The sequence below is a fragment of the Momordica charantia genome, assembly GCF_013281855.1.
Source record: "Momordica charantia cultivar OHB3-1 chromosome 7 unlocalized genomic scaffold, Mcharantia_2.0 BLBB01000007.1, whole genome shotgun sequence".
Taxonomy (NCBI): Eukaryota; Viridiplantae; Streptophyta; class Magnoliopsida; order Cucurbitales; family Cucurbitaceae; genus Momordica; species Momordica charantia.
This window is the reverse complement of record NW_028275165.1, coordinates 18,803,853-18,829,742: the sequence shown is the minus strand read 5'-3', so window position 1 is coordinate 18,829,742 and position 25,890 is coordinate 18,803,853. Positions and strand designations below refer to the sequence as shown.

The 25,890-nt window shown below is 33.8% G+C and overlaps 4 protein-coding genes across 6 annotated transcripts; 1 reads left to right on the top strand and 3 right to left on the bottom strand.

Annotated features, from left to right (window-relative positions):
* Positions 1–742: 742 nt before the first annotated feature.
* On the bottom strand, positions 743–2,000 carry LOC111009565 (sporulation-specific protein). The gene is made up of 2 exons (XM_022282685.2): positions 1,778–2,000; positions 743–1,200 (listed from the first exon to the last, which is right to left on the bottom strand). The coding sequence occupies exons 1-2, from the start codon at positions 1,904–1,906 to the stop codon at positions 1,102–1,104; spliced, it is 228 nt and encodes a 75-aa protein (XP_022138377.1). The 5' UTR covers positions 1,907–2,000; the 3' UTR covers positions 743–1,101.
* A 6,950-nt stretch (positions 2,001–8,950) lies between these two features.
* Positions 8,951–10,523, top strand: LOC111009821 (CBL-interacting serine/threonine-protein kinase 7). The gene has a single exon (XM_022283037.2). It carries the CDS (start codon positions 9,000–9,002, stop codon positions 10,293–10,295), a length of 1,296 nt encoding a protein of 431 aa, XP_022138729.2. The 5' UTR covers positions 8,951–8,999; the 3' UTR covers positions 10,296–10,523.
* LOC111009820 (Tetratricopeptide repeat (TPR)-like superfamily protein) lies at positions 10,415–13,945 on the bottom strand. The gene is made up of 2 exons (XM_022283036.2): positions 10,844–13,945; positions 10,415–10,553 (listed from the first exon to the last, which is right to left on the bottom strand). The coding sequence occupies exon 1, from the start codon at positions 13,711–13,713 to the stop codon at positions 11,122–11,124; it is 2,592 nt and encodes an 863-aa protein (XP_022138728.2). The 5' UTR covers positions 13,714–13,945; the 3' UTR covers positions 10,415–10,553; positions 10,844–11,121.
* Positions 13,946–16,733: 2,788 nt separating this feature from the next.
* On the bottom strand, positions 16,734–25,890 carry AARE (acylaminoacyl-peptidase-like protein). 3 transcript variants are annotated; one of them, XM_022282865.2, is made up of 18 exons: positions 25,738–25,890; positions 24,379–24,557; positions 23,958–24,267; positions 23,484–23,705; positions 23,168–23,383; positions 22,999–23,073; positions 22,324–22,462; positions 21,228–21,379; positions 21,046–21,128; positions 20,840–20,961; positions 20,680–20,758; positions 19,814–20,006; positions 19,320–19,380; positions 19,068–19,190; positions 18,282–18,479; positions 17,711–17,779; positions 17,295–17,371; positions 16,734–16,916 (listed from the first exon to the last, which is right to left on the bottom strand). In XM_022282865.2, exons 1-18 carry the CDS (start codon positions 25,860–25,862, stop codon positions 16,853–16,855), a joined length of 2,487 nt encoding a protein of 828 aa, XP_022138557.1. In that variant the 5' UTR covers positions 25,863–25,890; the 3' UTR covers positions 16,734–16,852. The 3 variants fall into 3 exon arrangements, with proteins under 3 accessions (XP_022138557.1, XP_022138558.1, XP_022138559.1); XM_022282866.2 differs by having other exon boundaries at positions 19,814–19,991; XM_022282867.2 differs by having other exon boundaries at positions 24,379–24,569; positions 25,738–25,879.

The window sequence follows — 25,890 nt, the reverse complement described above, 5'->3', positions numbered from 1 at the left end:
CATTAATTTCTCAAGATCCTCTTTTATGACCATCTCATTCTAATACATTTTATTTTGTTGTATAGTTTGACTTTCTTAAAAATAATTTTTCTGGGCACTATTGGCAGATCCAAATACCAATAATTGCACAGTTAAGAGTAGCTGTCAAAAGATTACAGGAATTCACATAACATAGTCACAGGCCAAACAGAAACCATATCCAGACAACAAAAACTCTCTTTTTTATTGTCAACAATCATATTTTTCTTTCTAGTTCTTGATTTTTGATAAACAAATCTCATTTCATAAAACGTTTTATAAATTCGGCAACTTGGTTTCTTGTTGATGAGATCGTTGTTTCTAATAAATTCTAACTAATCTTTGAGAAGCATTAATGAGATAAACCACAAATTGAATGTACTGGCATTAAAATTAATTGCTTAATAAATTACCAAGCTTTAAAAAATGTTAAATAATAAATAGATCCATAAACTTTAAATGTTACCATTCTAAAAGTGCAAATCACTAATTATTCAATAACTTCTTCAACTTTCAGAAACGTAGATGCAAAGTTGAAAATTCAAAAATCTATTCATACAAACCTAAAAGTGAAAGTTGATTTGTTTTGATCATTCCTGCTGTCACCCCAAGTAAGAATACAAAATCGGAAAATTCAAAGTTCAGACTAATATAAAAAACCACTAAGATTGGTTCACTTTCATCTTGGAAGCTATTCTCAAACTATAACTTGAAACAGAGGTCATAATAACAAAATATATGCTAAAATATCATTTGATCTCCAAATAACATATGATATAATGTTCCAATCACATACCAAAAAGTTCATGTTTATAAAGAGAAACAGTATCACAGTGGATCATGGCATCACAGATCAAATTTTCCCATTATTACACAGCCATATCACCACAGTTAAAGCAGTATCTCTCATTGTTGAAAGGTTTTTTTTGTTTTTCAAAAGCACAACCATATTAAGGAAGACTGATACTCATGGCAGGGTTAAGCTTACCGAAGGCTGCCCCGACCGTTCTCGCTCCCTAATGTCGATTATTCCTCTATAAACAGATTACACGGCGATCCCACTGCTACAGACCACACAAAGCATCAACGAATATTGTTCTTGCGGGCCAATTCACGCGCCATCTCTCTTACTTCTTCCGGGGACGGAGGCCTTGGTCCCTCGGGAGGATACACTATATAAGACTGTGTCCATAATGACATAAGAAAGAAGTATCTTTGCACTCAGACAGTATTGATATTGCTTATGAAGATCAATAAGAACATGACATTGTATTAAAGGTTTTACAACCTCCTCAAACTGCTGACAGAGAAAACTCTACTCTGTTGTAAACAGATAAAACAGGATCTTGACTTTACAAAATGAAATGTAGTTCAATGCACAAGTATGAAACAAATAAAATTAGTGCTAATTCATTCTACCTGGAAAATATCAAACATGGTCATCATTTATCAACTTTCAATCTAACACTTAGAATCAAAATTTCCCACTCTCAGTATCAGCATCATGGGAAATTTGCCTTTCTTCTTCAGAAATTAATCTGCTAGGGTACCCAAAAACACAAATTTCCTATGGGCAAAGTCCTAGAGGTAAAAAATTGCTAAAAAGAAAAGGAATTGAACTACCCACAGATCATCTTGAGAGTAATTAAAGAACACCTCCGCACAAAAAAAGAAAAGAAAAAGGGAAAAATACTCGCTAATAATCAGACCCACAAACATGATTTAGTGATAGGAAAGGGGAAGAGAGAAATAGAGTTACCTTGCCAATGAATCTCTGGAGATTTTTGCTATTGTTGGCGAAGGTGTACATAAGAAAGATGGGTATACTGACATAAAGCCCGAATTTGGCGATCTCGAGAATTCCCTTCGATGTTCCAATTGAAGACATTTTCCAGAAAAAAAAAAAAAAGAAAAAAAGAAAATTGCTGAAATCCCGAACCCTAGAAAATCCTGGCAAAAGGGCAAAGAGGCAGACAGGAAAAACAAAGAAATTATTCCACGAAGGAGGTTGAGGAAGCTCATTGCGCTTCGGCCCATATTCTACATTTATGGGCCTACGGAGGTCCTGAACCCAAGCCCAATTTGATTTAGGTCATCCGTTTGGATACAATGGGATTAGTATATTAATAGGCTATTTAGATACTATAATCATATAAAATGATTGAATGATATAAAATTTACACTTTTGTCATGAAATAATTTCATTTATAGAATAGCATATTTTGTCATCCAAGACACTATCTCTAAAATAATCAGTTATAGAATAGCATAATCGACGTAACAATTATTTTTTTCAGAAGTTTTAGGATGAAATTACATATTTTTAAAATTTTAAAAATACAAAAATTGAAGGCTAAATATTTGGGTTTTTTTTATAAAAATTTTCCCTCTTCCCATTAGCCTCTATTGGTTTAAAATATTTCAATTTAATAATTTATATGTTAATATTTTTTTAATTATATACCTACTATAGACGAATGTTAAAATTAGTTTATGATAATTTATATAACATGATATTTAAAATTAGTTTATGATAATTTATATAACATGATACTTGATAAAATGACACGGATATGGAAGAGGAATTAAACTGCATAATAAAATAAAGTTCTTAATTCTACATTAAAAAAATCTGAAATTGTCGTGTCTTTTCTCTAAGTATTTATTAGTTATTAATATTTGAGTTTATTATCAACGTATTTTAATATTTATTGATAAAAATATATAATCGAAAATTTTTAAAACTTAACTAAGAACCTTTTAAATATTAAGGATTAAATTGAAAAACCAACCGAACATTCTAAATAAAATATATATTTAGACAGAATTAAGGGAATATTCCTAGTGTTTCTCCCACCGAACCAAAATTTTCCAATAAATAGAATGCGTGGTCCGCTTCTCACTCTGTTTGGTCACAATTTGGGCCCCACGTTGCGAGACAGGTGAACTGTATCTCCACGTGGCATCTTCTACGCCGCCAAAATGATCAAATCACGCGACTGCTTACGCCAGATCATCAGACAAATGCCAGCCAGCAGCAGCCATGTCATTCACCGGCTCCAAAAATTTCCGACCGTTGCTACACTTCAGATTACGATTTTGCCCCTCGATAAAATTTTTATTATTACGAATCACAGTGCTCGTGAACTTTGACTTGGGAGACAAATGTCAAAACGACTTTTTTAAAAAGCCGGTGACAGCTCGGGGATAGCGAGGTAGTCCGTTTGTTTCAGGAAAACGGCGGCTGGCTTTGACTTTTATGATTGCTTCTCTCACGGTGGTATTATTATTATTATTTTTAAATGAAAATTTAAAAAAAAAAATTCCAACTTACAGCTCTTTTATCAAATATATTATATTTTAATTTGAACTATATTCAAATTAGCATATCTAATTCGATTCAACTAAAAAATTAAGATATTTTAACTATTTCTCTCGAAATCTGAGGTTTAATTTCTACAGTCCCCCGTCCTTATCATTATTGTACTGAAAAAAGTTGACATATTTCATGGTATTATTTGAAGTTTTTTCATATTAATTTATTGCTTTGATCTCAAAAATATATCTTTTTTAATTTATTGCTTGGTAATATGAATTAATCATTTTTCCTTATTTAATTTCCCAAATAAATAATATGTGATTTTTGTAAGGAAAAAACATCATTTTCACCCGGTTTTTCTGTAATAGTATTAGTAAGCCATTTGCTATAAATACATATATTCATAGTAGATATTTTTACTGTTATGGTCATAAAATTGATGGGGTGAATTCTCTGTTTCCCTATAGGTATATTATATCAATAATTATTAAGTTAAATTATAAATTTGATATTTTGATTTACGTTTAATAGGTCCATGAAAACTCAAAGATTGAAATTTTGTTTTATAGAATTTTGACCTTTTTATTTTGTGTGACCTGATTTTTATTTTATCTTTTTTAATGTTTTAATAAATTTGAGGTCTATTTAAATACAAAATTAAAAATTTATAGAAAACACATCACATGTCCATCTTTAGTTATTTCCTAATATTTTATAAACTTCTTTTCATTTTCATTAATTTATATTCGCATTCTCTCTCTCTCTCTCTCTCTCTCTCTCTCTCTCTCTCTCTCTCTCTCTCTCTCTCTCTCTTTTTTGAATCAGAAAAAAAAAAGTTAAAAACTCTTGGGATTAGAGTATATACATCAATCTATCTACCTTTACAACCTTAAAGCATATGGTGGGGTTTTCTTAATTTATATATATATAACTTCGGTGTAGGAAAGTATAAAATATTATCTAACAACGTCAAATCGACACAATTAATTTACAGGTTAAATTAGTTAATTATCATTAAATATATTATAAATACAAAACTTCGTGGGTCAAAGTTGGTTTACGATGGTTCATTAAGCATCTTGGGACCAAAATTAAAGCGATTAATTGGCTATTGATTGCCACTTAATTTACAAAATAAAGGAGATTCCTTGGAAATTATACTTTAATGTGTGTATTTGAAAAGTTTTAAAAATAAGAAGCTCATAAAGTTGGCTACTTTAATCAAAGTTTTTTCTTGTACACCATTTGCTCCACGAGAGACATGAGACATGGGATACGTGTAGAACCATGAATTTTGAAATAATTATTAACATTCACATCATTATCTATTTTATTTAGGAATTAATTATATATTAATTCTAAATTAAAATTAAAGATAAATTGACATTTAAAATATGTAGTTGGAGAACTGGACTTGGAATCAATTTGGTCTCAATTTATCCGGAGACGGATTAATATTTAAATTTAAATCAATTTAAAGAATTGGGCTTGGTCCAAAATTATCCGAGCTCGGCCCACCAAAGCATGTGGAAACTTCTAGAGGGGACCTCATTCATTTTGAAGGTTCAGAATTTCAGGATTGACAGAATTCATGCAAAATTGAATACTTTCTAAAAGACTCGAAAATTCGAAGACCAACTTGAAGACTTGAAGACTTGAAACTTTCGAAGAACATATAACGAAATTTCGTGTGAACAATATGTTTTATATAAATATTCTTTTTAAAAAGCCTTCTATTATTGAGATACTATATCCATATATTAATTAAATTTACTCCATTCATAAACTTAAGTTTTTTGGTTCAATGGTATTCTTAACATGGCGTCAGAGTATGAGGTCATATATTTGAACTCCTACATTATTATGAGTTGAGCGTTGAGCGTGGTTTATTATCATACTCAATAACTTATTGTATATTAAATTCATGTTTGCTTTGTGTAATGGAATTGGAATAATTGAAAATGATAACTTTATTTGTTTGGTACCTCAAACTTGGAATCATTCTCTTTAAAATGGTAATCCCAATAAGATGCAAAATATAATTCTATTATCTATATTTAGTTTGTATTTCATCAATAAATTATGTTTAAACATGTGAAATTAATAATAATTTAATATTTTATGGTAGATTGAAAATATTGAAGCAGAATAATTTAAAATCATAATTATAGAGAAAAATTCGAACTTCCTAAAAGAGCTAACAAATAAACAAAAAAAGTGCAATCACACCTTATTATGTCAGTTCTAATTATAGATTTTTAGGCTATTTTCTAAATAAAAATATATAATTAAATTGAGAAAGATGACAAAGTTTATTTTCCTAATTAGAATTTGTTTTATAAAATTATTCACTTTCGAATAGGATTTTCATATTGGTAGGTTCATTTTTTGTGGACTGTGGGATCATTTCAACTGTTACTTATTTTCTTTATATTTCCATATTTTCTATGATTAACTAAACTATTATTGATATTAGAGCAAAATATATTTTTGGTCGGTTTGAGGTAGGTGTCTACTTAGTCTTTGAAGTTTCAAAATGAACACTTTGACATAGATGTCTAATTGTTCCCTGAAGTTTCAAAATGAACACTTTTGGTTATTGAAGTTTAAAGTAGGTGTCAACTTAGTCCCTGAAGTTTTAAAATTTTGATAGTTGAAGTTTGATAAATAGTTCTAAATATTCCTTATTTCTTTAATGTTAATTAACTAATATTAAAATGACGTGACAAATTGCAATTAAATTATTTATTGTAGTTGCTCATGTAGCGAATTATATTAATTAAATGATATATGTCCACATATATTATTTAATTAATATAATTTGTCACATCAACAACTACAATAAATAATTTAATTATGCTTTGTCACGTGATTTTAATATTAGCTAATTAACTGTAAAAAAATCAATGACCATTTAGAATTATTTCTCAAACGGACCAAAAGTGTTTATTTTAAAACTTGAAAAACGTTGACACCTAATTTAAACCTCAATGACCAAATATGATCATTTTGAAACTTCAGGGATTAAGTAGACACATACCTCAAACCAAAAATATATTTTGCCCTTGATAATTAGAAAATTTGGATCCATAATAATTCAAAATGTTTCGTTATTTGTTAAATAGAATTGGTCATTTCCTCGAGATTTTAATGTTGTTGATAAGTTATATTATTAAAAAGTTTCTTTGTAAGTCTATTATCGAATAATAGAAAGAAAAATATAGGTTTTTTAATAATAAAAAAAAAGATAGGTTCTTAGAGCTTCCAACAAAAATAATCAAAAAATGAATAAGTATAATTGACATATATCTCCCACCAAAATTGTAAGTTTGATATCCCACCCTACCTATTATACTAAAAAAAAATCAAAATAACCAAAAAGGATAAAGAAAACTGTATTAATCAAACTATATTTTTTGGCTCGACTTTTCCATTACATTTCTCAAGTAAAACCTCATCAATTTTATTCTTATTTCTTATTCTACAAGCCTCATATATTTTCAATAATTAATTTACAACATTTACTCTCTCGAAACCATAATTTTATAATTAATTGTTTTACCATTTTACTCTTATTTATATTAATAATAATTTTTCTTATAATAAAAATTATACAACTTTTATTAACTGCTGTTGTTTTATAATAAAATATTAAACTTCCTATTAAATTTATTGACGATCTAATTTTACTTTGTTATTATCAATAAAACTGTTAAAATAAAATTAATTCTTATTAAATATTATAACAATAGAATTTAATCATATTTTATATTAAGGATGTTTGTTATAATAAAAATGATTAATCTTTATTTTAATTATAATTTTTTTAATATTAAAAATGTTAAAATAAAAAATTTATTCAGTAAAATAGTAATAAAATAAATGAAAACTTAATATTATTTTAGTTTTAAAAAAATATCATCATAAGTTATAGAAATAAAAAAGAAAAATGATAGTAAACAACCTTACATAAATAAGGGTATGTTTTGTATGTAATTGGATTTTTTTGTGGTTGTTGTTTTCATACACTTAATCAAAATGAATTTGGGGAATATTGTTTGCCAGATTAATTTTTAAAAATTCCTTTTAAATTATATAATCTAAATAGTGAAAATTCTAAAAATAAAATGGTATGTTTTCAAATTTTGAATCTGAAACTTTGAAATCCAAAATCACATTTTTAAAAAAGACAAAACTTTGATAAATATAATAAACTAATTTCATTTTTGTTGAAATTAAAAAAAAACGCAAAATATTATAAATTATATAATAGGGTAAAATAATAATTCTACACAATTCATATAATATATTAATAAATTAATTAAATATTATTTTTTATTCAACTAAATATTTGGTTCGTAACTACACTAGTTTTCAAATATATTATGAAATACCTTAATAATTTTTTAAATTGAGATTCAATTTTCAAATGTACTACTAAACACACTTCTCAAATCTGAAAACATGAAATACATCTCTAATTTTTTTTTATTGAATCTTTTGTTTTCAAATTTTTGCCGACTAAACTCACTCTAATTTATTCATTCCATTAATTTTCATAACGATTTTAATGAGTGGACGGGCCTAAATTAACAAATAATAATAAATACATAAGCCTAAATTAACAAATCTGCCCTTTGGCCACATGGCTTGTGAGCGCCTACCACCTCGCCTGGGACAGTCTATATATAACAAAATTGATATACTTCAAAATAAATATAGATAAATCTAAAATAGAAAAGTATTTTGATGAAAATTTCCAAAAACAAATAAGTGAATTTAGAAATTTTGTGGGCGCATCATAAAATTTGTTAATTGGTGAGTAAGACAAAATTCATGCTTAATTTTGAACGACTTTAGTTAGGTAAGATGATATTCCACCTCGATGATATATATATATTAATTAGGTGAGTTAATATTTGATTAAATATAAATTTACATAAAACTTGATTTTCATAGAAATTTGAGTGAGTCCGACTTGCGACACTAATTTAGTTCTAGAGTTCAATTTGATGAAATTTAGAAATAAAAGTAGATTTTTTTTTCAGTAGGGTAAAAAAATACTATTTTGGTCCTCGTAATTTTACTTTAAATTGTTTATTTTGACCCTTGTAAAATTTTAACACAAATTTTACACTAACGGATTTTTTAATATAAAGTAATGTTTATATTTTAGTATTAGGTTGAAATTGTGATAGAAAAAAAAGGAGATTATGAATAAAATTATAGGACTAAAATAGCCATTTTTTAAAACTACAGAGATACAATGAACATTTTAAAAGTATAGAAACTAAAATGAATCAAAATAAAAATACATAACCAAAATCAATATTTTAAAAATATCAGGAACCAAAATAAAACAAAAAATCTAACCAAACAATACTTTGGGAAATGAAACGTGTCCCCACATTTTCTCGAAACTGAACCCGCAACGCGGAATCGAAAAATAGGAAAAAAAAGGTCAATGATGGTAAAAAAACCAAAAGAGGGTATTTTGGGAATAAATGGAAAAAAGTCCTGAACCCTTGGAATTTTCTGAACCTCAACGAACTCTGAGAAAATGGGCCTATAAAACCTAACCCTCGAAAGTATAATAAATCGCCGTCCCGTGCACTGAACTCTCCGGTTTCGATTTCCGGCTACTTTCCCCGACCTTCTCGCCATGGAGCCCGGTGGTCCGCCCACCCCTCCGCCGCTTCCGCCGCCGCCCACCGGAGCCACCCTCCTCGGCAAGTACCAATTGGGACGTTTCCTCGGTCGCGGAAGCTTCGCGAAGGTCTACCAGGCTTGCTCCCTCGCCGACAACGCCGTCGTCGCCGTGAAAATCATCGACAAGAACAAAACCATCGACGCCGCCATGGAGCCTTGCATTGTCCGTGAGATCGCCGTGATGCGCCGCCTTCAGCACCATCCCAACATCCTCAGAATCCACGAGGTTATGGCCACCAAAACCAAGATCTACCTCGTCGTCGATTACGCTTCCGGCGGAGAGTTGTTCGCGAAGCTCCTCCGCCGCGGCCGCCTCACGGAATCCACCGCCCGCCGCTACTTCCAACAGCTCGTCTCCGCCCTCCATTTCTGCCACCAAAGCGGCGTCGCTCACCGGGACATCAAGCCCCAGAACCTGCTCCTCGACGAGGACGGCAATCTCAAGGTCTCCGACTTCGGCCTCTCCGCCTTACCGGAGCAGATCAAAGACGGCATGCTCCACACGGCGTGCGGAACTCCCGCCTACACCGCGCCGGAGGTCGTCTCCCGGCGGGGCTACGACGGAGCAAAAGCGGACGCGTGGTCCTGCGGAGTCATACTCTTCGTTTTGCTCTCCGGCCACCTCCCCTTCAACGACAACAACCTCATGGCCATGTACAAGAAAGTGTACCGTCGGGAGTACCAATTTCCCGATTCCATTTCGAAGCCGGCCCGACATTTGATCTTCCAATTGCTTGATCCGAACCCGAACACGAGGATGAGCATCGAGGCACTGATGCAGCATTCGTGGTACAAGAAGTCGCTGCGATCCAAGCCCCAAATCAGCAACAAGAGCCTGTTCGAATCACTGGCGAATTACAAGCCAGATTCCGGGGAGGTTCCAGCGATGAACGCGTTCGATATAATTTCGATGTCTCCCGGGCTGGATTTGTCGGGGCTGTTCGAGCCGACGGATTGTAAGAAGAAGAGGTTCACGACGGGGGTGAGTATGGCGAAGGTGGAGGAGAGGGTGACGGAGATCGGAGGAGAATTGGGGTACAGAGTGGAGAAAGGGAAGAGTGGCGCCATTGGATTGGGGAAGGGGAGGATGATTTTGTTCATGGAAATTGTGCAGATTACAACAAATCTGTTGATGGTGGAGGTGAAGGTAGCTGAATCGAAGATGGAGTTTGAGAGGACGCATTGGGGAGATTTGAAAGCCAAGTTGCAGGACATTGTTGTTTCTTGGCACACCAATGAGGCTATGTGATAACATAACACAGGGATTTTCTGATTCTTTTTGGAATGGTTTTTCAGGGCGGGCGGCCGAGCCATGCCGGGGCTTGGCCGTGTTCGGGGGAGTTGTTTAACTTGTTTATATGTTTGTGAATTTTAGCTGACTGAGGGACAGGAAGAACATGGATTCTTTTCTATGTACATTGAGAAATTCAATTCTAAGACTGCACTTTCTGAATATAATTCTTCAGGGTTTGTTTTTTTTCTCTCTCTCGATTTGCTTGTTCTGAACCTGGATGAAGATGAAGCACAACAAATTAAGAATACAGACATGTTAAAAAAAATTGTTCTTTTTGTTTGGAAACTGCATGAATGATTAATCTTGGGAAGTTCATTTCAGAAAAGAAAGAAAACCCACTGTGGTTGAAGGAAAACTTCAACCCAATCTCGAGACAAGATGCAAAATGAGCAATATTTCCATACAAATCAAGCATATTTCACATGGAACTACAAGTTAGATTATACAAACTTGTACGACTTTCCCTTTTGATTGGTTGTATAAATATTTTTACATGATAATACCTTCCATTCTGCAATCAATGGGGAAAAAAGTTGCATCTGCACGTGAAGAACACCAAAGGCTAGCCTGCATTTGACTTTATATCTCGGCTTGGGTTGTTTTCATACTAACTACTCCCAAGATCTCAGATATTTTGGCCGAACTTCCTCTTGATGTTGTAATGTGTCGAATTCGAGGTCGGTCCTCCATGAGCTTTGAATTTGCCTTCGAGTTCAGGTAAGATAATTTGGGGCAACATTAACTCAGGTTGGTTCTGTCCCATGGGGGCTTAGTAGAATAACTACAGATCACCCATAACATTCATTCCAACAACACCAGACAGAACCGAAACCCACGCCTGTAATCCGCTTTGAGGATCCTTTTTTGCTGTTACTTCAAGCTTGCTGACTGCCTGCTTTGAAACTCCACATTTTAACAAGACAGCCCCGAGCGATTTGTAGGTGCATTCATCAGGTTGAATGGCAGCTTTCATCATCTCTTCGAATATTCCAACCGCCTCCTTGAATCGTCCATCCATTGCGTATAAACCAATCACGTTATTAAAGCTCAACAAATCTGTTAAAAGTCCCTGTTCCTTCATCTGTCTAGCAATACAAATGGCTTCCTCAATTCTTCCAATTTTCTTGTACATGCACAACATCATAGCAAAAGTAAACTCATTTGCTTCTCCCTTTCTCTTCAAGCTCCCAAAAATCTCTTCGGCCTCTTTGACCATTGAACGTTCGCTATAGAGGTCAATCATACAATTCGAAGAATATATAGCTGGACCATCCTCTGTTTGTTGAAGCATTTTGTATGCTTCCTGTGCTTCTTTGAGGTAGCCAACTTTGGTATAGAGTTTTATCAAGGAGTTGTATATAACCATGTTCCCAGGCAAACCTGCACGTTTCATCGCATCGACGTAAGTAATAGCTTCTCTAACACTTCCAGTGTCAGCAAAAGCATTGATCAGCACCCCATAAACAACAATGTCGGGCTGCACACCATGTTCAATCATCTCTCTATACAGTTGATCTGCCATTTCCAAGTGACCCAATTTTGAAAAGCTCGATATAACCACTGAATACAGAATGCAATCACTTACCAATCCTGCTGACTGCATCTTCTTCAGATAAGAGAGTGCCATGGCCGGCATATCCGCACCAGACAATATCTGAATCAGAGAACTATAGCTACATTTATCAGGAGTGACACCATTACTCTCCATACTATCAAATAATTTTTGTGCTTTAGCATAATCCTTTACCACACCATAGGCTTTAATCAACACATTGAACTCAAGGACAGTGAGCTTCTTCTCGTCTTGGCAGCTAACAAAAACTCTCTCTGCTTCTAAAATGTGTCCACGCTCTCCATATGCATCAATATTGGCAGAATAGCACTCAGAGCTCATATTCCCTGTAAGATGAAATCTCCAGAACCATGACCATGACTTCTCAAGCATTCCTGCATCAATATACATCCGGGTCAGAGCAGATTGGGTGAATTCATCTATCTCAAAGCCCCTTTCATCCATTTCCTTTACGAGCTTTTCAGCCTCCGCAACCATATTCCGTATAGAGTAAGCATACAAAAGAGTACGGTAACTAACAATATCCGGCTGAAGGCAAGCCTCCTTCATCTTTGCAAAATAGTTTGAAGCTAAGTCAATATCATCATGTTTAGCATGAAGAGAAATGAGGATATTATATGTTCTTGTATCGGGTGGGCATCGGAGCTCCTCCATCTTCTGCATCAGAAAATTAACTTCTTTAAACTTTCCATGGTTGCCACAAATGTGAATCATAGTATTGAAAGTCACAGTTGTCGGGGCAACCCCTTCCTTAAGCATATTTTTGAAAGTTGTAGAGGCTTCTTGAAGCTGTCCAGCCTTCCCATATGTGTCAATCAATGTATTATATGTATAGGTACTCAAACAAACATGAGGAGGGAGCAGAGAACTCTCAACTTTAACAGAAGCTACTTTGCTGTTATTGTTACTCCCACATATCACTGATTTACCTGATGACCACTTCTTGAAGAAATTTTCGGCCTTCTGAAACTCGCCTGCCTTCTTGTACAATTGAACAACAATCCCCATGGTAACCTCATCAGGCTCCATTCCCTGTTCATTCATCCTCTCAAGCCAAACCAACGCTTCTTCCTTAAACCCTCCTTTGCTATAAACATCAATCAATGTCCCATAAGTTGAATTTATTGGCTTAATCCCCTTATCATTCATCTCCACCCACAAACTCTCAACCAGCCTCCACTTCTGCGCCTTCCCAAGAATCCTAAGTACAATATTGTAGTGAATCACATTCACTTCATAGCAACCTGCCATCTTAAACCACTCAAAAATCTCCAAAGCCCTCTCCCAATTGCTCTGCTCCTTCAAGATTATACTCCTTTCCTTGTTATTAAGCTTATCTTTCCAAGGCTTCAGAGCTTCATCCAAGTCACTGACCTCATCCAGAGCCTGCAAAATCGCCGGTATGCATCCACCATACGACAGCCATTTCGTCGAACACTTGGGCTGCACTTTTTCCACCGACCCATTTCCATCATCCAGCACATCCTTATTCACCACAACCCGATTACCCAAACGGCGATTCCTTCTCTGGACTTCCCGTTCCTCCATTTTACTTGGTTTTTTCAACCCAGTTTCCTGTCGGCGACCACCACTACCACCATTATCACGAGTGTATTTTTGAACTCCACCCAATTTCTTCAAATATCTGTTGGGAGACTCGGGAATCCACCAGTCTTTGGGTTTCTTGGAAATGGGGACGAGATTATCTGGGGGGGAAAGTGAGACTCCTACACTGGGCGACCTCATAGTACCCAGTCCGTGGAAGCAGGGCGTATCCAAATACTGCAGCTTCACAAACATATTTACGAGAAAACTAGATGCTCAAGTCAATCGAATGGAGCAGAGATGGTGAAATTCAGCTTCTTGGGTTGTTCTTGGAGTTGATTGATATGAGAATTGATTCATCAAGACGGGCTGATGAACTAAAAAAGCGCGAGAATGGTCTCTGATTATCTGAAGAATGGACGAAAGATAATAAGCGAGGGAAATGAGACTTCCGCTTTCTTCCTTCTTGTCGGGTTAATGGTTGGCCTTCTATTTTTATTACTATTATTTCTTTTTTTTTTTTTTAAGATTAAACTGTGTTTTTAATTAAAATTTTCACGGTTGTGTGAAAATATTCCATTTAAATATTGTATTTAATTTATAAAATTTAATAGCCTTGTGATTCGTGAGTGATATATATATTTAGTGTAGTGAACAATTGATATAAAGTTGATATAAACTAACGTAGTGCCATGTTGATGTAGTCAAATTATTTTTACTCCGACTTGAGATTTATATGTTACACGAATGTGAATGCATGGAGACAAAAAATATAAGTTATATATTTTTGCGTAGAAATGTATTTCAAATTTTATTTTGATTGCTGATTTGACAATATTTTATTTCCGTTCTTGAAATTTTATAAAAAATCATTTTGATCCTATCATAATTTTTTTTGTACTGTATTTAAAAAAAGCGAGAGCTCATCTCAAATGAGGAGGCCAACAATCCTCATTCAAATGGTAGCATTGCCTAGTGAATGGACAAATTGATCTCATATTAATGGAGACATTGTTCTAGACATAGTTGTAGCAATGAAAGAGACATCCTTCTTATAAAATAAGGAGCTTAAGATCATCGTCGGGATAAGTGAGCTCTTCCATTATTTAGTTCTATTTACGTCAACTCTAGTTTGACAAGTACTACGATGTACCGTTCTTTAGTAGGTACCTTTTTTAGTTCAATAATTATAGGATAAAAGATTAAACCATCAATTTTTTAGATGATAAAAAGTATTTTATTTACTAAATTGTGCTCTTTAATCTTTCTCACTTCTCCTTCAATATCATAATTAAGAAAGAGAACTCTTATCTTATATACCATGAACGAGTCTAGAATTCCTTGTCCGAAGATCAAGGTGGACGATGGAGGAAGGAAATACGACTCACTTGCAATACTTGCTGAACCACACACCAATGTTGAGGAAGCTTTCGAAATCCGATCGTGGCCTGATACAGAAAACTCACACGAATCAACCTAAAATAATCGGGATATTTAAGAACAGTTCCCTATTTTCAAAACGTTGTAATGAAATTGTGACAATCATGAACCTATGGATAGTTTATTTCAAATGTTACAATAATCTTAATCTTTTATGACCCGAACATTGTTCTTAAAAACAAACGTGTTTCCAAAATCAGAAACTAATTATAAAATGAGATCCAAACTTGCGAGAATGTGAAAGTAAGCAGATGTGGGACCTGTCAATTGAATAATTATCATCTGAAAACATGATCACTTTGACCTCAACTCATTTCTCCTTCAACGCTTGTGCAAACTGCATATTATTGCATAACCATCATAAACTTATAGTATTTTTTGACATAATTTTCAGAATAGTAAGAGATTCAAAGAGTCCACGTCCGACGCAATTTATTGTCATTGTGCAATTATTCATAGTGATGAACAAGAGCAACGCCACAACCACTTTATAGGTCACAGAAACAAGTCGAAATGATGTAGAATTTAATAGAATGTGTTATATCTTACTTGCAACCCATTTGAAAATGGAACACGAAACTGAAATGAGACACAAGATTTCAACGGGGAACATCCACTCAAAAAGAGAAATTTTATTAAGATATGTTGAGAAAATACGTGAAGCTAACAATTCAAACAGTTAAACTTTTATGATTTGTAAAGTTAGGTATTTTCTAACATGTCAAAAAATATTGTTTTAAGTCAGAAAAGCAGGTCATTTGAGCCCATTGAAAAACTTGTTAGGTTAAATTGGTCAATTTCCTCACCTCTTAGGTATGCGAAATATATTCTACTTTTGTTTTATACGTCTCAAGTATTTCGATCCGAGCTGGATCATTTTCACCGTGGCGCGTGCTAGGAGAAGTAGGCTGTGGCCGTGTACTTTCAACAGACCCACTACAATACCACTTTAACGGCCCAATTTCAGTTCTTGGCCCAAAACTACCAAGCCCAATATTTTAGCCCTATTTCCTTATCCTTTTGGTTTATAATTTTAAAAATTTTAGAACCTGTTTTATTTATCATATCTTTACATAGAAATATAGTTCGGATTTTTTTTTTGTGGCTGAATTTTGACATTTATTTTATTTGAAATATTTTATTTTTGTCCTCCAATTTTTAAAAATCCATTTTTGATCTTATCGTAACCTTTTTTATTGCATTGAAAGAAAAAAAAAGGCAAGTGAGATGGCTCATTTTAAATAAGGAGGCCAGCAATCCTCATTGGAATAGTAGCTTTGCCTAGTGGTTGGGCAAATTCATCTCATACTAATGTAGAATCAATAATGGCTTTCTTTTCCAAATACTAGGTCGTTGTTACTGATAGAATAGACATAATTGTAAGAGTGAAGTAGACATAGTTCTTGTAAAATAAAAGCTGGAGATTGCAATCGAGATAAGTAAGCTCTCTCGTGATTTAATTATATTGGAAACTAACTCTAGTTTGACAAGTACTACATTAATTATTAGTTATTCTTTCACTAGTACTCTTACTTTTTTTAAGAGTAATTGACACTAATCTCATATCAAGAGGTAAGTTTGAATTTTCCACCCCACTTGTACTCAAAAAGAAAAAAAAAATATTTTTTCTATTTTCTTTTTAGTTGAATAATTATAGGATAGAAGATGAAACCACCAACTTTTAGGATGGTAAAAAGTACTTTAACGTACTAATTTATGCTTAGATTGGCTTATAATTTCTCGTAAATCTTAGGTCATTTCTCCTTCAACAAAGCAAGTCAATTTGGGCAACCAAAAACCAATAGGAATGTATACCACTATTTTGAAGGTTGAAATGATAAAAAGGGTAAACATATAGTCATTTTATTAAGAATGAGTGGCTTTATATCATGAACGAGAGTACAGAATTCTTTGTTTGAAGATCAAGGCGAACGACAGAGGAAGGAAATGCCACTCACTTGCAGTACTTCTTGAACCACACACCAATGTTGAGGAAGCTTTCAAAATCCGATTGTGGCCTAATACAGAGAAACCACACTAATCAGCCTAAAATAATCGGCATAATTTTTAGCATAATTTAGAGGATGTAGAGAATAGTTTCCTATTTTTAAAATGTTGTTATTGAAATTGCAAAAATCATTCTTTCAAATGTAACAAAATCTTAACCTTTCACAGAGGATCATGTTTGTTAAAGATCTCACGTCGAAAAGATTAGAGTTTAGGAGGCTTAATAATGTTTATAAATAGCTAGACTACTCCTCTCATTGCTAATTTAATTTTGAGATATGAATATAAAGATCCTTAGAAACAAATGTGTTTTCAAAATCAGAAACTATTCACAAAATGAGCTTCGAACAGAACAAATGCGAGAATGCGAAAGTAAGTAGATGTGGAACCTGTCAATGGGATGAATATCATCTGGAAACATGATCACTTTGACCTCAACTCCTTTCTCCTTCAACGCTCGTGCAAACTGCATATTATATATAACCATCCTAAGTATAACATTAAAGTATTTTTTGACATAATTTTCTGGTATAATAAGAAATTCAAAGAGTCCGAGATTGGACACAGTTTCTTGTTTTCGTGCGATAATTCTTGGTGATAAACATAACAACACCACAGTCACTTTATAGTCACAGAAATAAGTCAACCTGAGTATAGCTCAACTGATTGTAAAGCATATATTTTCAACCAAAAAATTGGGGGTTAGAACCCCATCGCACATGATGAAATAAAAAAATAAAAAATAAAAAATCATAGAAATAAGTCAAAAAGGACGTAGAATTTAATAGAATGTGTTACATCTTACTTGCAATCCATTTGAAAATGGAACACGAAGATCTTTAGCACCTAAAAGAAAAATGGTGGGTGCTTTAACCTGCAAAATCGAAATGAGACAGAAGATTTCAACGGAGAACATCCACTCAAAAAGAAAGAAATTTATTAAGGTATACTGAGAAAATACGTGAAGCTAGCAGTATTGATAAACAGGTCAAATATATATTTAAAAAAAACAGAGTTGTTGGTAAAATAATTCTCCAAATAAAGATACTTGGACTAAATAACAGTTCTATCTTCTGATTAAGATTGATTTATATCATATCTCACCACGTTTTAAGAAAGTTAAAAAAAAATATTGTTACTCACAAGACGAGGATCCTCCCTAAGAAGATCCTTCAATGAACGATGGATTCTTCAATAAAGTTCACAGAGCTTACAATTTTTCTTACAAAAAATAAATAAACAAAATTTAGTCCTCTGCACTATTAGATCAATTGACCAAAGCTTTTATGAGTGTTATTTTTTTCCAAGTTTAGCAAGAATTTTAAAACATCAATGTACCAATAAAGAAATAGATGGTTAGATTTTGATCTACGTACTTTTGAGACATGTAGAATGGGAGATTTGTTGTATAACTCGATTTGGTGCTCAGCAGATGGTGCTTCCGTGAAGTAATTCTTCCCCTCCCTTCCGTAACATTCCACATAACACCAATCAGGAATATCTGATGTGCCAACCATTAAAGCAAGGTTACACACAGGATTTCTTGCAGCAGCTGCCACAAATCTATCTGGTGCCTGCATCATTTTGAAAACAGAAGGGATTCAATTTATAAGGAAATTATTGCCTTCTTAGAACTCTATATGCCATAACTCCCAACATTAATGTGAGTTTAGGTGACTTTTTTCATAGAGGTGATTTATTTAAGCGTTGTTTTGAAAAGCACTAATTAATTGCTTCTCTTAAAAGCATTCTGAAAAAATTTTAAAGTATTTTTAAGAATTTCAAAAATCACTTTTGATAATCTAATAAAATACTAGGAAATTATTGAAAAGAGTTCTTATTGGACAAAAAGTATTTTTTAACCTTCGAAAAAGTAATATCAACTTACCCTAGGTAAAGGAGTAAGAACAATTAGAAGGTGTGATAGGGAAAAAATGCAAATCAAAATATCACCACATTAGTGGACCACGAAATGAACATGCATCGTGCACCGTCATATTTTCAAGTGTAGCTCGGGAGAGTTCAAATTTAAAAAAAAAAAAAGGGAAAATCATGGAAAGAATCAACAGATACAAAATCCTTTATCAATCACGCAGAATTAATCGAACATGAGAATTATTTTCAGAAAATGCAACATTAAAATTTTGTGTTAACTACTCGACCTGGCCAATCAAATGAGTTGTCAAAAAACCTCCATGAGAACCACCTAGAACTGCAACTTTAGATGGATTAGCAAGTCCCTTGTCGATAATGTGATCTAAAGCTGCAAGTACATCATTGACATCCTGAGAAAAAATAGATTAAAAAAATATTCTATTCAGTGACATCCGAAGAAAAACAGTCATCACGATAGCAGTAAAATGAAAATTCTCGAGGAAAAAAAAACGAATACCTAAATTTACTAAAACTAGTACCTGGGACCCAACTTTTCCGGGAAGAGATTGCAATGCGTCCTCACCGAAACCCAATGAACCTCTGAGATAACCATATCAAAGAAGCCAAAGAAAGGAAAGAACGCTCTTTATGTTGTGAGTCAGTGACACTATATCTGATATATAAAGCATAATTTTTCAATCGCCTCGATCTCACTTTATAAACAAATGACTTTTTCAAATCTGGCTCTCAAATAATTCAGTAAAAAATTTTATGTCCAGTAATTAAAGCTAATCTTTTTCGAAAGAAAAAATTTGTCTCGAGAAGTAGGAGTAATCCTTATGTGAGGTTTTGAATAATAAAAAAGACCCAAGTAGTAGATAAACTGGAGAGAAGGGGTCCAGGTGAGATATACGCTTATTATATTATATATATTACCAACTGAAAGCTGATTAATTTGACCCAACTTCAATTGCAAATACTTCTAGGTACAACTAAACCCAAATTAAGATCAGAGGGAAGAAAGTCGACCTACCTATAGTTCACAACCAAAAGATTGAATCCTAGTGAAGAGAGAAATGCCGAGGACTTTGAGAAGCTTGATATGGACGTAGAGTGTGGACCGCCGTGAAGGTTAACAATAACTGGATTCAACTCATTCCCTTTGACGGACTTGGAAGACACAAAGATAGCTTCAAAAGGTTTGCTAGCACCTGAAAAGAAAGTAACTGAACTAACACTTACCTTTCATCACTTTTTCGAGGGTAAAAATTTCATAGAAGAAGAAACAAAACTCACATGTTTTGATTTGCATTTTATAAGCTCAAGAAATGTTCTATATTTGACCAAAACATTGACAAAAGGAAACCAACATTATCATCAGAGAAGGTCACCAAATATAGGAACATTCCCAGATCATCTATATTTCATGATTAATTCAAATTTTCGTTAAAACATATGGTAGTTAATTGCATCAAGAAAGTTGACAGCAAAATTTTATCTCGCATCTAAATTTTCATGAGAATTGGATTAACTAGCTCATTGACTTGTGTGACTGCTATTTATTTATGAAGTTAAACAGTAAAGGATTGTTATTTTTTAAATTTTGAAGAGAGAAATTTCTATTGAAAAAAATAATGAAGTTCAGTTCTGTTGCACAAACAGCACTGCAACAATTTTGATTATTAAAAATAATGGGGAATGGATTGTTTTGTGTTTACTTCCAGTAGTGAAGAAAGTTTCACCAAAAGCAATGTAATACTAAGAATTTCTCTCATTAGTCTGAGTATGTATAGGCTTCAGGCATAGGTATTCTGAAGATGCATTCATGCAACATTTGGTCTGAATCAAATCTGCACATTGGAAATAAAATGGTAAATAATCATCTGTTCTGTACAGTACCTTTTGTCAGGCAGTTGGAAACATCCTTGACTGGAATCTTCATTATACTGAACTGAAGAGCTGAGAGTAGAGTTTTAACCTGTATCATAAAGTGCCGGTTTACTTAATCAGAACTTTTGGGATAACATTTGTGGTGTTTATAAATGAAAAATTGAACAACCTTCTCAGAGCATTTAAAGACAGGACTTGATACATCTAACCAACTCCATACAGCATTCTTAGTTTCTTTCTCAATAAGACGACCGTACTTGAGTTGAGGAATATCTACTGGGCTGCTAGAAACTGCAGATAGGAACTTCAAAGAAAAAATGTTAAAAATCAGTTCCAGCGAGCAAGCTTATCAGGAAGATCTCATTTCCACATTACCAGCAACAACATTGTCTCCATCTAGAGCGAGAACATTCCACGAAAAGTTTGAGTTGGATGGACTGATGCGTGATACTTCACCACTGAAATGTTCAATAAAAAATATCATCGTATTATACAAATTGGAGCACAGAGATTAGCGTAAGAATTAAAACATAAATTTAAAGCAAATGATAAATTGCCTTAAAATATCTATGGAAAGTATTGCTTCACTGCTATGCCATATGGATGATATAATAACAGTACGTCCGTCAGAAAGCCATGGATTAATCAGGAAACCATGTGAATAGAGGCCAGGAAAGAGGTCGTCCTCAGCCCAGTGCACCACAGGAACCTTCAAAATTAATTTATACAGAAAAGGTTGCCAAGAAAGGCATAAGGAACTTTTGGAAAAAATAACTAGTAAATAAATAAGATAACTTCAAAGCACCAATATGCAGTAAAGCATTCGCCCAGAAATTTGGATGGAAAGAAAGTTTTTGAAGCCGCAAGACCTCACAAGCATTGGGTAGTTTTGAAGCGACAAAACTTAAGTTTCCCAATGGTGTGCTCTCTAGCTTCTCCTTTACAATATATTCGTATGAATGGGGAGGTTTTCATAACTCCGCCTATTGGCTAATATCTTTGGTTCTTACCTTTACTATTTTTCATTTAATTTTCCTGTACTGTTTTCCTTTCCTTTCATTACATGAATGAAAATTTCTTGTTTCCTCTCAAAAGAAAACTAAGCACATTCTATTCAGTAATTAAAACATCATCTGATTTAACACCAATGCTTCTTCCGTAAGAAGCACGGATATAGTGGCACATTCATTCCTAAAAATCTAGAACATGGATATGGACATAGCAAAAATAGTTTATTATAATATACATTTTTTATAGATATATTACTTTTAGACGTTTCAAAGATTCTGATGCTAAAAATTTATTTTACTTCACGAGGCTTAAACATTTATAATCAATGTTTTATGTCAAAATATTTTAGAAAGAACCAAACAACTAAATCAATTTACTAAATGACTTAACATCTTAACAAATAAAGGAAACTTGAAACCAAAATTTTAATTTTTTTCATTCTCAAAATGCTCATAATATTCGACACATGTTTATTATGCTTAACAAGTATTTGATAGATGTGGGGAATAGATGTGGCATGCCCAAATGTTTGTAACATATACAGTGACACCACCCCACAGAAGAAACTAGTTTAAAAGAAATCAATCGGCCAACAGATTTTCACATTAACCAATATTTACAAATAAAAAATACAAAGCTCACCACGTCAACAATATTTTCATTAAAACAAAGTTTTTCGTCGGTAGGCCAGTTGATTCTGTGAAGAGAATTTGTTGCGGAATGGGCTCCAGTGTTCACAGAAGAGTTTGCAGATAAAAATATAAGGAACTTCCCATCTGGGCTGGAAAACATTATCATTCATAATAATCAGTTCCAATCCCGTTGCTCATCTTATGCGTTATTTCATATACATGCAATAGAATAGAGCTTGCATGTTAATTGATGACCCATAAAAACTATTTGCAAAAAATGATCAATGGGAGAAGTATATGCACATCAAATAAAACTATCTAAATTGACTCTTTAAGCATGAAATACCTTCTAAAGTAACAAAGATATAATTATAAGAATGAAAATGATTAAATAGTATACAAGGACCATAAAAACTGTACTCCAAGTTGTGATTTAATATTCATGCTCGCAAGCGTTTATGTAAAGAGGTCTGGAACTAAAAACACATGCAAACAATAGAACAAAATTAGAGTATGAGTCTAGCCTACCCTCAACATACGTTAGAAAATAGCCTGCAGCCACTTATATATATCATCCAAATTTGATAAAGAATTTACAGAAGTTAAAGTTAAAACGTACTGGATTTGCTGTGGAAAAACAAGTTTAGGGAAACAAACACTGGAAGGTAATGAGATAAAATTGTACCTGAACCGAGGAAGGAAGGCACTGCTTATGTTCTGAGTTAGATTATAGAGGGGAAAATCCTCCTTCGATCCATCTCTGGACAACATTGAAATAAATTAGAATGTTCAGATTGAAACGATATTAGTAAAAAATCCATCAAAAAAAATATAAGAGAGAAAGTATAACACACTTGAGTTTATGTTCATCGACTTCTGATCCATAATCCGGGGCCCTAACTGCATATAATGCACAAGGCCGATTATAGCAGTACTTCATACCAAGTTTTCTAGGCTCTGATGACCACCCAGCAAAAACCAAATATTGATGCACGCCTATGGATGGAGCCCATACGACTTGGCCCACACTCAAATATTTCTCGATTAATTTCACATGCCTTACCTCTCCGCTGTTAATGAGAAACGAAAAAGGAATTCTTAACAAAGTTCACAAAATCTAAAATTGTGCCTTATTTTGTCAATATGAATACAGTAACACTTGAACCACACCTGTCAATGTTGATGACAAAGAGAGCAGGCTGCCTTTTACCTGCATAAGCTTCCCCCCATTCTTCCTCAAAATCCCCTTGAGCTTTCCAGTTGGTAGAATCCTTATTTGTTGAGCAACCTTTTTGATATCCAGAAACAGTAAAAGTTGGCTTGGAGGGAGAAGGTTCTTCCGCAATATAAGCAATATAAGTTTCATTAGAGTTCCAAGAGATTCCTTCAAACCTATAACATAGAAAAAAAATAGAGTTTAAATCTTATTGCTTTTTCTTTATGACAGACGCTACAAACTCACCCACCAATAAAATTAGTACATTTTAAAGAACTTCTACCAAGGAGATACAATAAAGAATGCCATTTTTATATTATTTTTTTAGAAGTTTAAGAGAACAAGCATATTAAAATGATTCTTACAAAGTGAACATTAATTTAGCATCAAATTCACAATTCAAAAAATTAATATAACCGACACATTACCATCCATCAGTATATATTGAGCCATGAACAGATTGAGGGATGTGAAACTCCTTTTCGATTTGACCTGCACTCCAAATTTCCAATTTAACTGGAGAATCATTTTCAGAATTACGAACTGTAAGAAGTTTTGAGCCTGATGGCGATGGCACTATTGTAGAGACTCCAATCATTTCAACAGGAAATGGAGCCCATTTAAAGTTCACGGAACTGTCGCCGTTTCCCTTAGAAATATGAGCTGACAAAGTATACTTTCTCCTCTTATTTGATAGAAGACTTGCTTGGCTAATTGAAAACGTTGCCACGGAGTCTCCTATGAAAAATGTCAAGTAAGAATAGAATTAACATCGCCAAGCACATAATTTTATGACAATTATAAACACATGAATAGTAAATGCACCAGCATAAACAACAGCAACCATACCACTGTCAGACTTAAACATCCATGCTTTGTCAATGTTAGGAATTGTTGTGAATTCTTGAAGTAATTTGGACTGCTCAGCATATTCTCCCTCAGTTTCTGGATCAACCCCAGCTGGAAGCTCGTCAACAACGGCACTAATCTTTGAACCATCCATGGCAAAGGAAGTTGACAGTTTTCTACTGCAGCATTAACTGGGGAAAGAATGATGACAGTGCTAAAGGAAATAATATAGTTACATGCAGCAATCAAGATACCTACACACGAAATCGTGGGTTTACCAAATTTTCAGATTCTATGAAATACACGATTTCTTTCTTTCTCTGTCCCTAGTCTTACACGGCATCAATTAATTGCCAACAAATTGTGGCTGCGTTGTATACATATTTTACAAAAACGATTGATTAAAGTAGAATTGAACAGTAAGTTTGTTAAAAGTTGGCATGGTACCGGAGCTTTACCTCCAAGCCCAATAATTGAACTCCTTCCTCACCAAAAGAAAACAAACTCACTATCTAATCATTACACCAATGCTCTAAGCAAACTAAATTGAATTATCATGGTAGCTATGAAATGATAATTCTTTCCAAGTGTCCATCATCTTCTCCACCTACACCAGAATTTGTTCCATTATTCAAAGACAAGCTCGGAATCCATGGTCAGTGCCTCTCCAGCTTGAGGAAGCGTGTAGAAAATAAATAAATAAATAAAAATGAAGTTGTCTAGCAGCGATCAGTAAGAGACACATGCCTAAAATCACCGTGTTTACCAGAATTTCAGATTCTGTACAACCGGCACGTCCGTTTTCAATCTTCATTAAACGATCAAAAGCTGACATACAACTATGATACTTCCAAGTTCCATCTCATTGCATTTACATTAAAATTACACAAAAACTGATCCGTGGAAGTGAAATCGATCTTCATTTTCCCATCCAAACGATCAAAAGCTGACATACAACTATGATACTTCCATTTCATCGCATTTACATTTAAATTAGACAAAAACTGATCAGCGGAGGTGAAATCAATCTTCATTTGCCCATCCAAACGATCAAAAGCTGAAATAAAACTATGATACTCCATTTCATGGCATTTACATTTAAATTAGACAAAAACTGATCAGTGGAAGTGAAATTCCAGTGAAAAATCGTTAAAACTATACCTAATAAATGCAACCAATAACTCAGCGATGGACCGAAGTGTAACCACTGCGAGCAGTAATTAGAGCTAAATATCAACGGAATTCATAGTAGTTACTTGCGTGGATTGAGGTGGATTAAAAAGGCTAACAAAGAGAGCATAAACATTACACGTACGAATTGAAAGCCAGCCAAACGATAAGAATTGAGAGAGAGCTTACGTGAAGAGGGAGGTAGCTCTGAAAAAAGGAGAGCTCCGAGAAGGAGTAGCAGTAGCAGCAATGGCGAAGAGTGGAAGACGAAGTAAGCTGACGCGACCAATGGGAGCGATGCCCGTCAACGCCATTCAGATTGAGCTTCCCGTTCCCTTTCAC

What these genes read in the sequence shown, in the direction of transcription:
- LOC111009565 (XM_022282685.2), bottom strand. Translation starts at nt 1,906, where the DNA reads ATGTCTTCAATTGGAACATCGAAGGGAATTCTCGAGATCGCCAAATTC. An exon ending in TCCAGAGATTCATTGGCAAG is followed by an intron (nt 1,201 to 1,777) that starts GTAACTCTATTT and finishes TTATGGACACAG; the next exon opens with TCTTATATAGTGTATCCTCC.
- LOC111009821 (XM_022283037.2), top strand. Translation starts at nt 9,000, where the DNA reads ATGGAGCCCGGTGGTCCGCCCACCCCTCCGCCGCTTCCGCCGCCGCCC.
- AARE (XM_022282865.2), bottom strand. Translation starts at nt 25,862, where the DNA reads ATGGCGTTGACGGGCATCGCTCCCATTGGTCGCGTCAGCTTACTTCGT. An exon ending in GATGTTTAAGTCTGACAGTG is followed by an intron (nt 24,268 to 24,378) that starts GTATGGTTGCTG and finishes CATTTTTCATAG; the next exon opens with GAGACTCCGTGGCAACGTTT. An exon ending in TGGAGACAATGTTGTTGCTG is followed by an intron (nt 20,962 to 21,045) that starts GTAATGTGGAAA and finishes TCCTATCTGCAG; the next exon opens with TTTCTAGCAGCCCAGTAGAT.
- LOC111009820 (XM_022283036.2), bottom strand. Translation starts at nt 13,713, where the DNA reads ATGTTTGTGAAGCTGCAGTATTTGGATACGCCCTGCTTCCACGGACTG.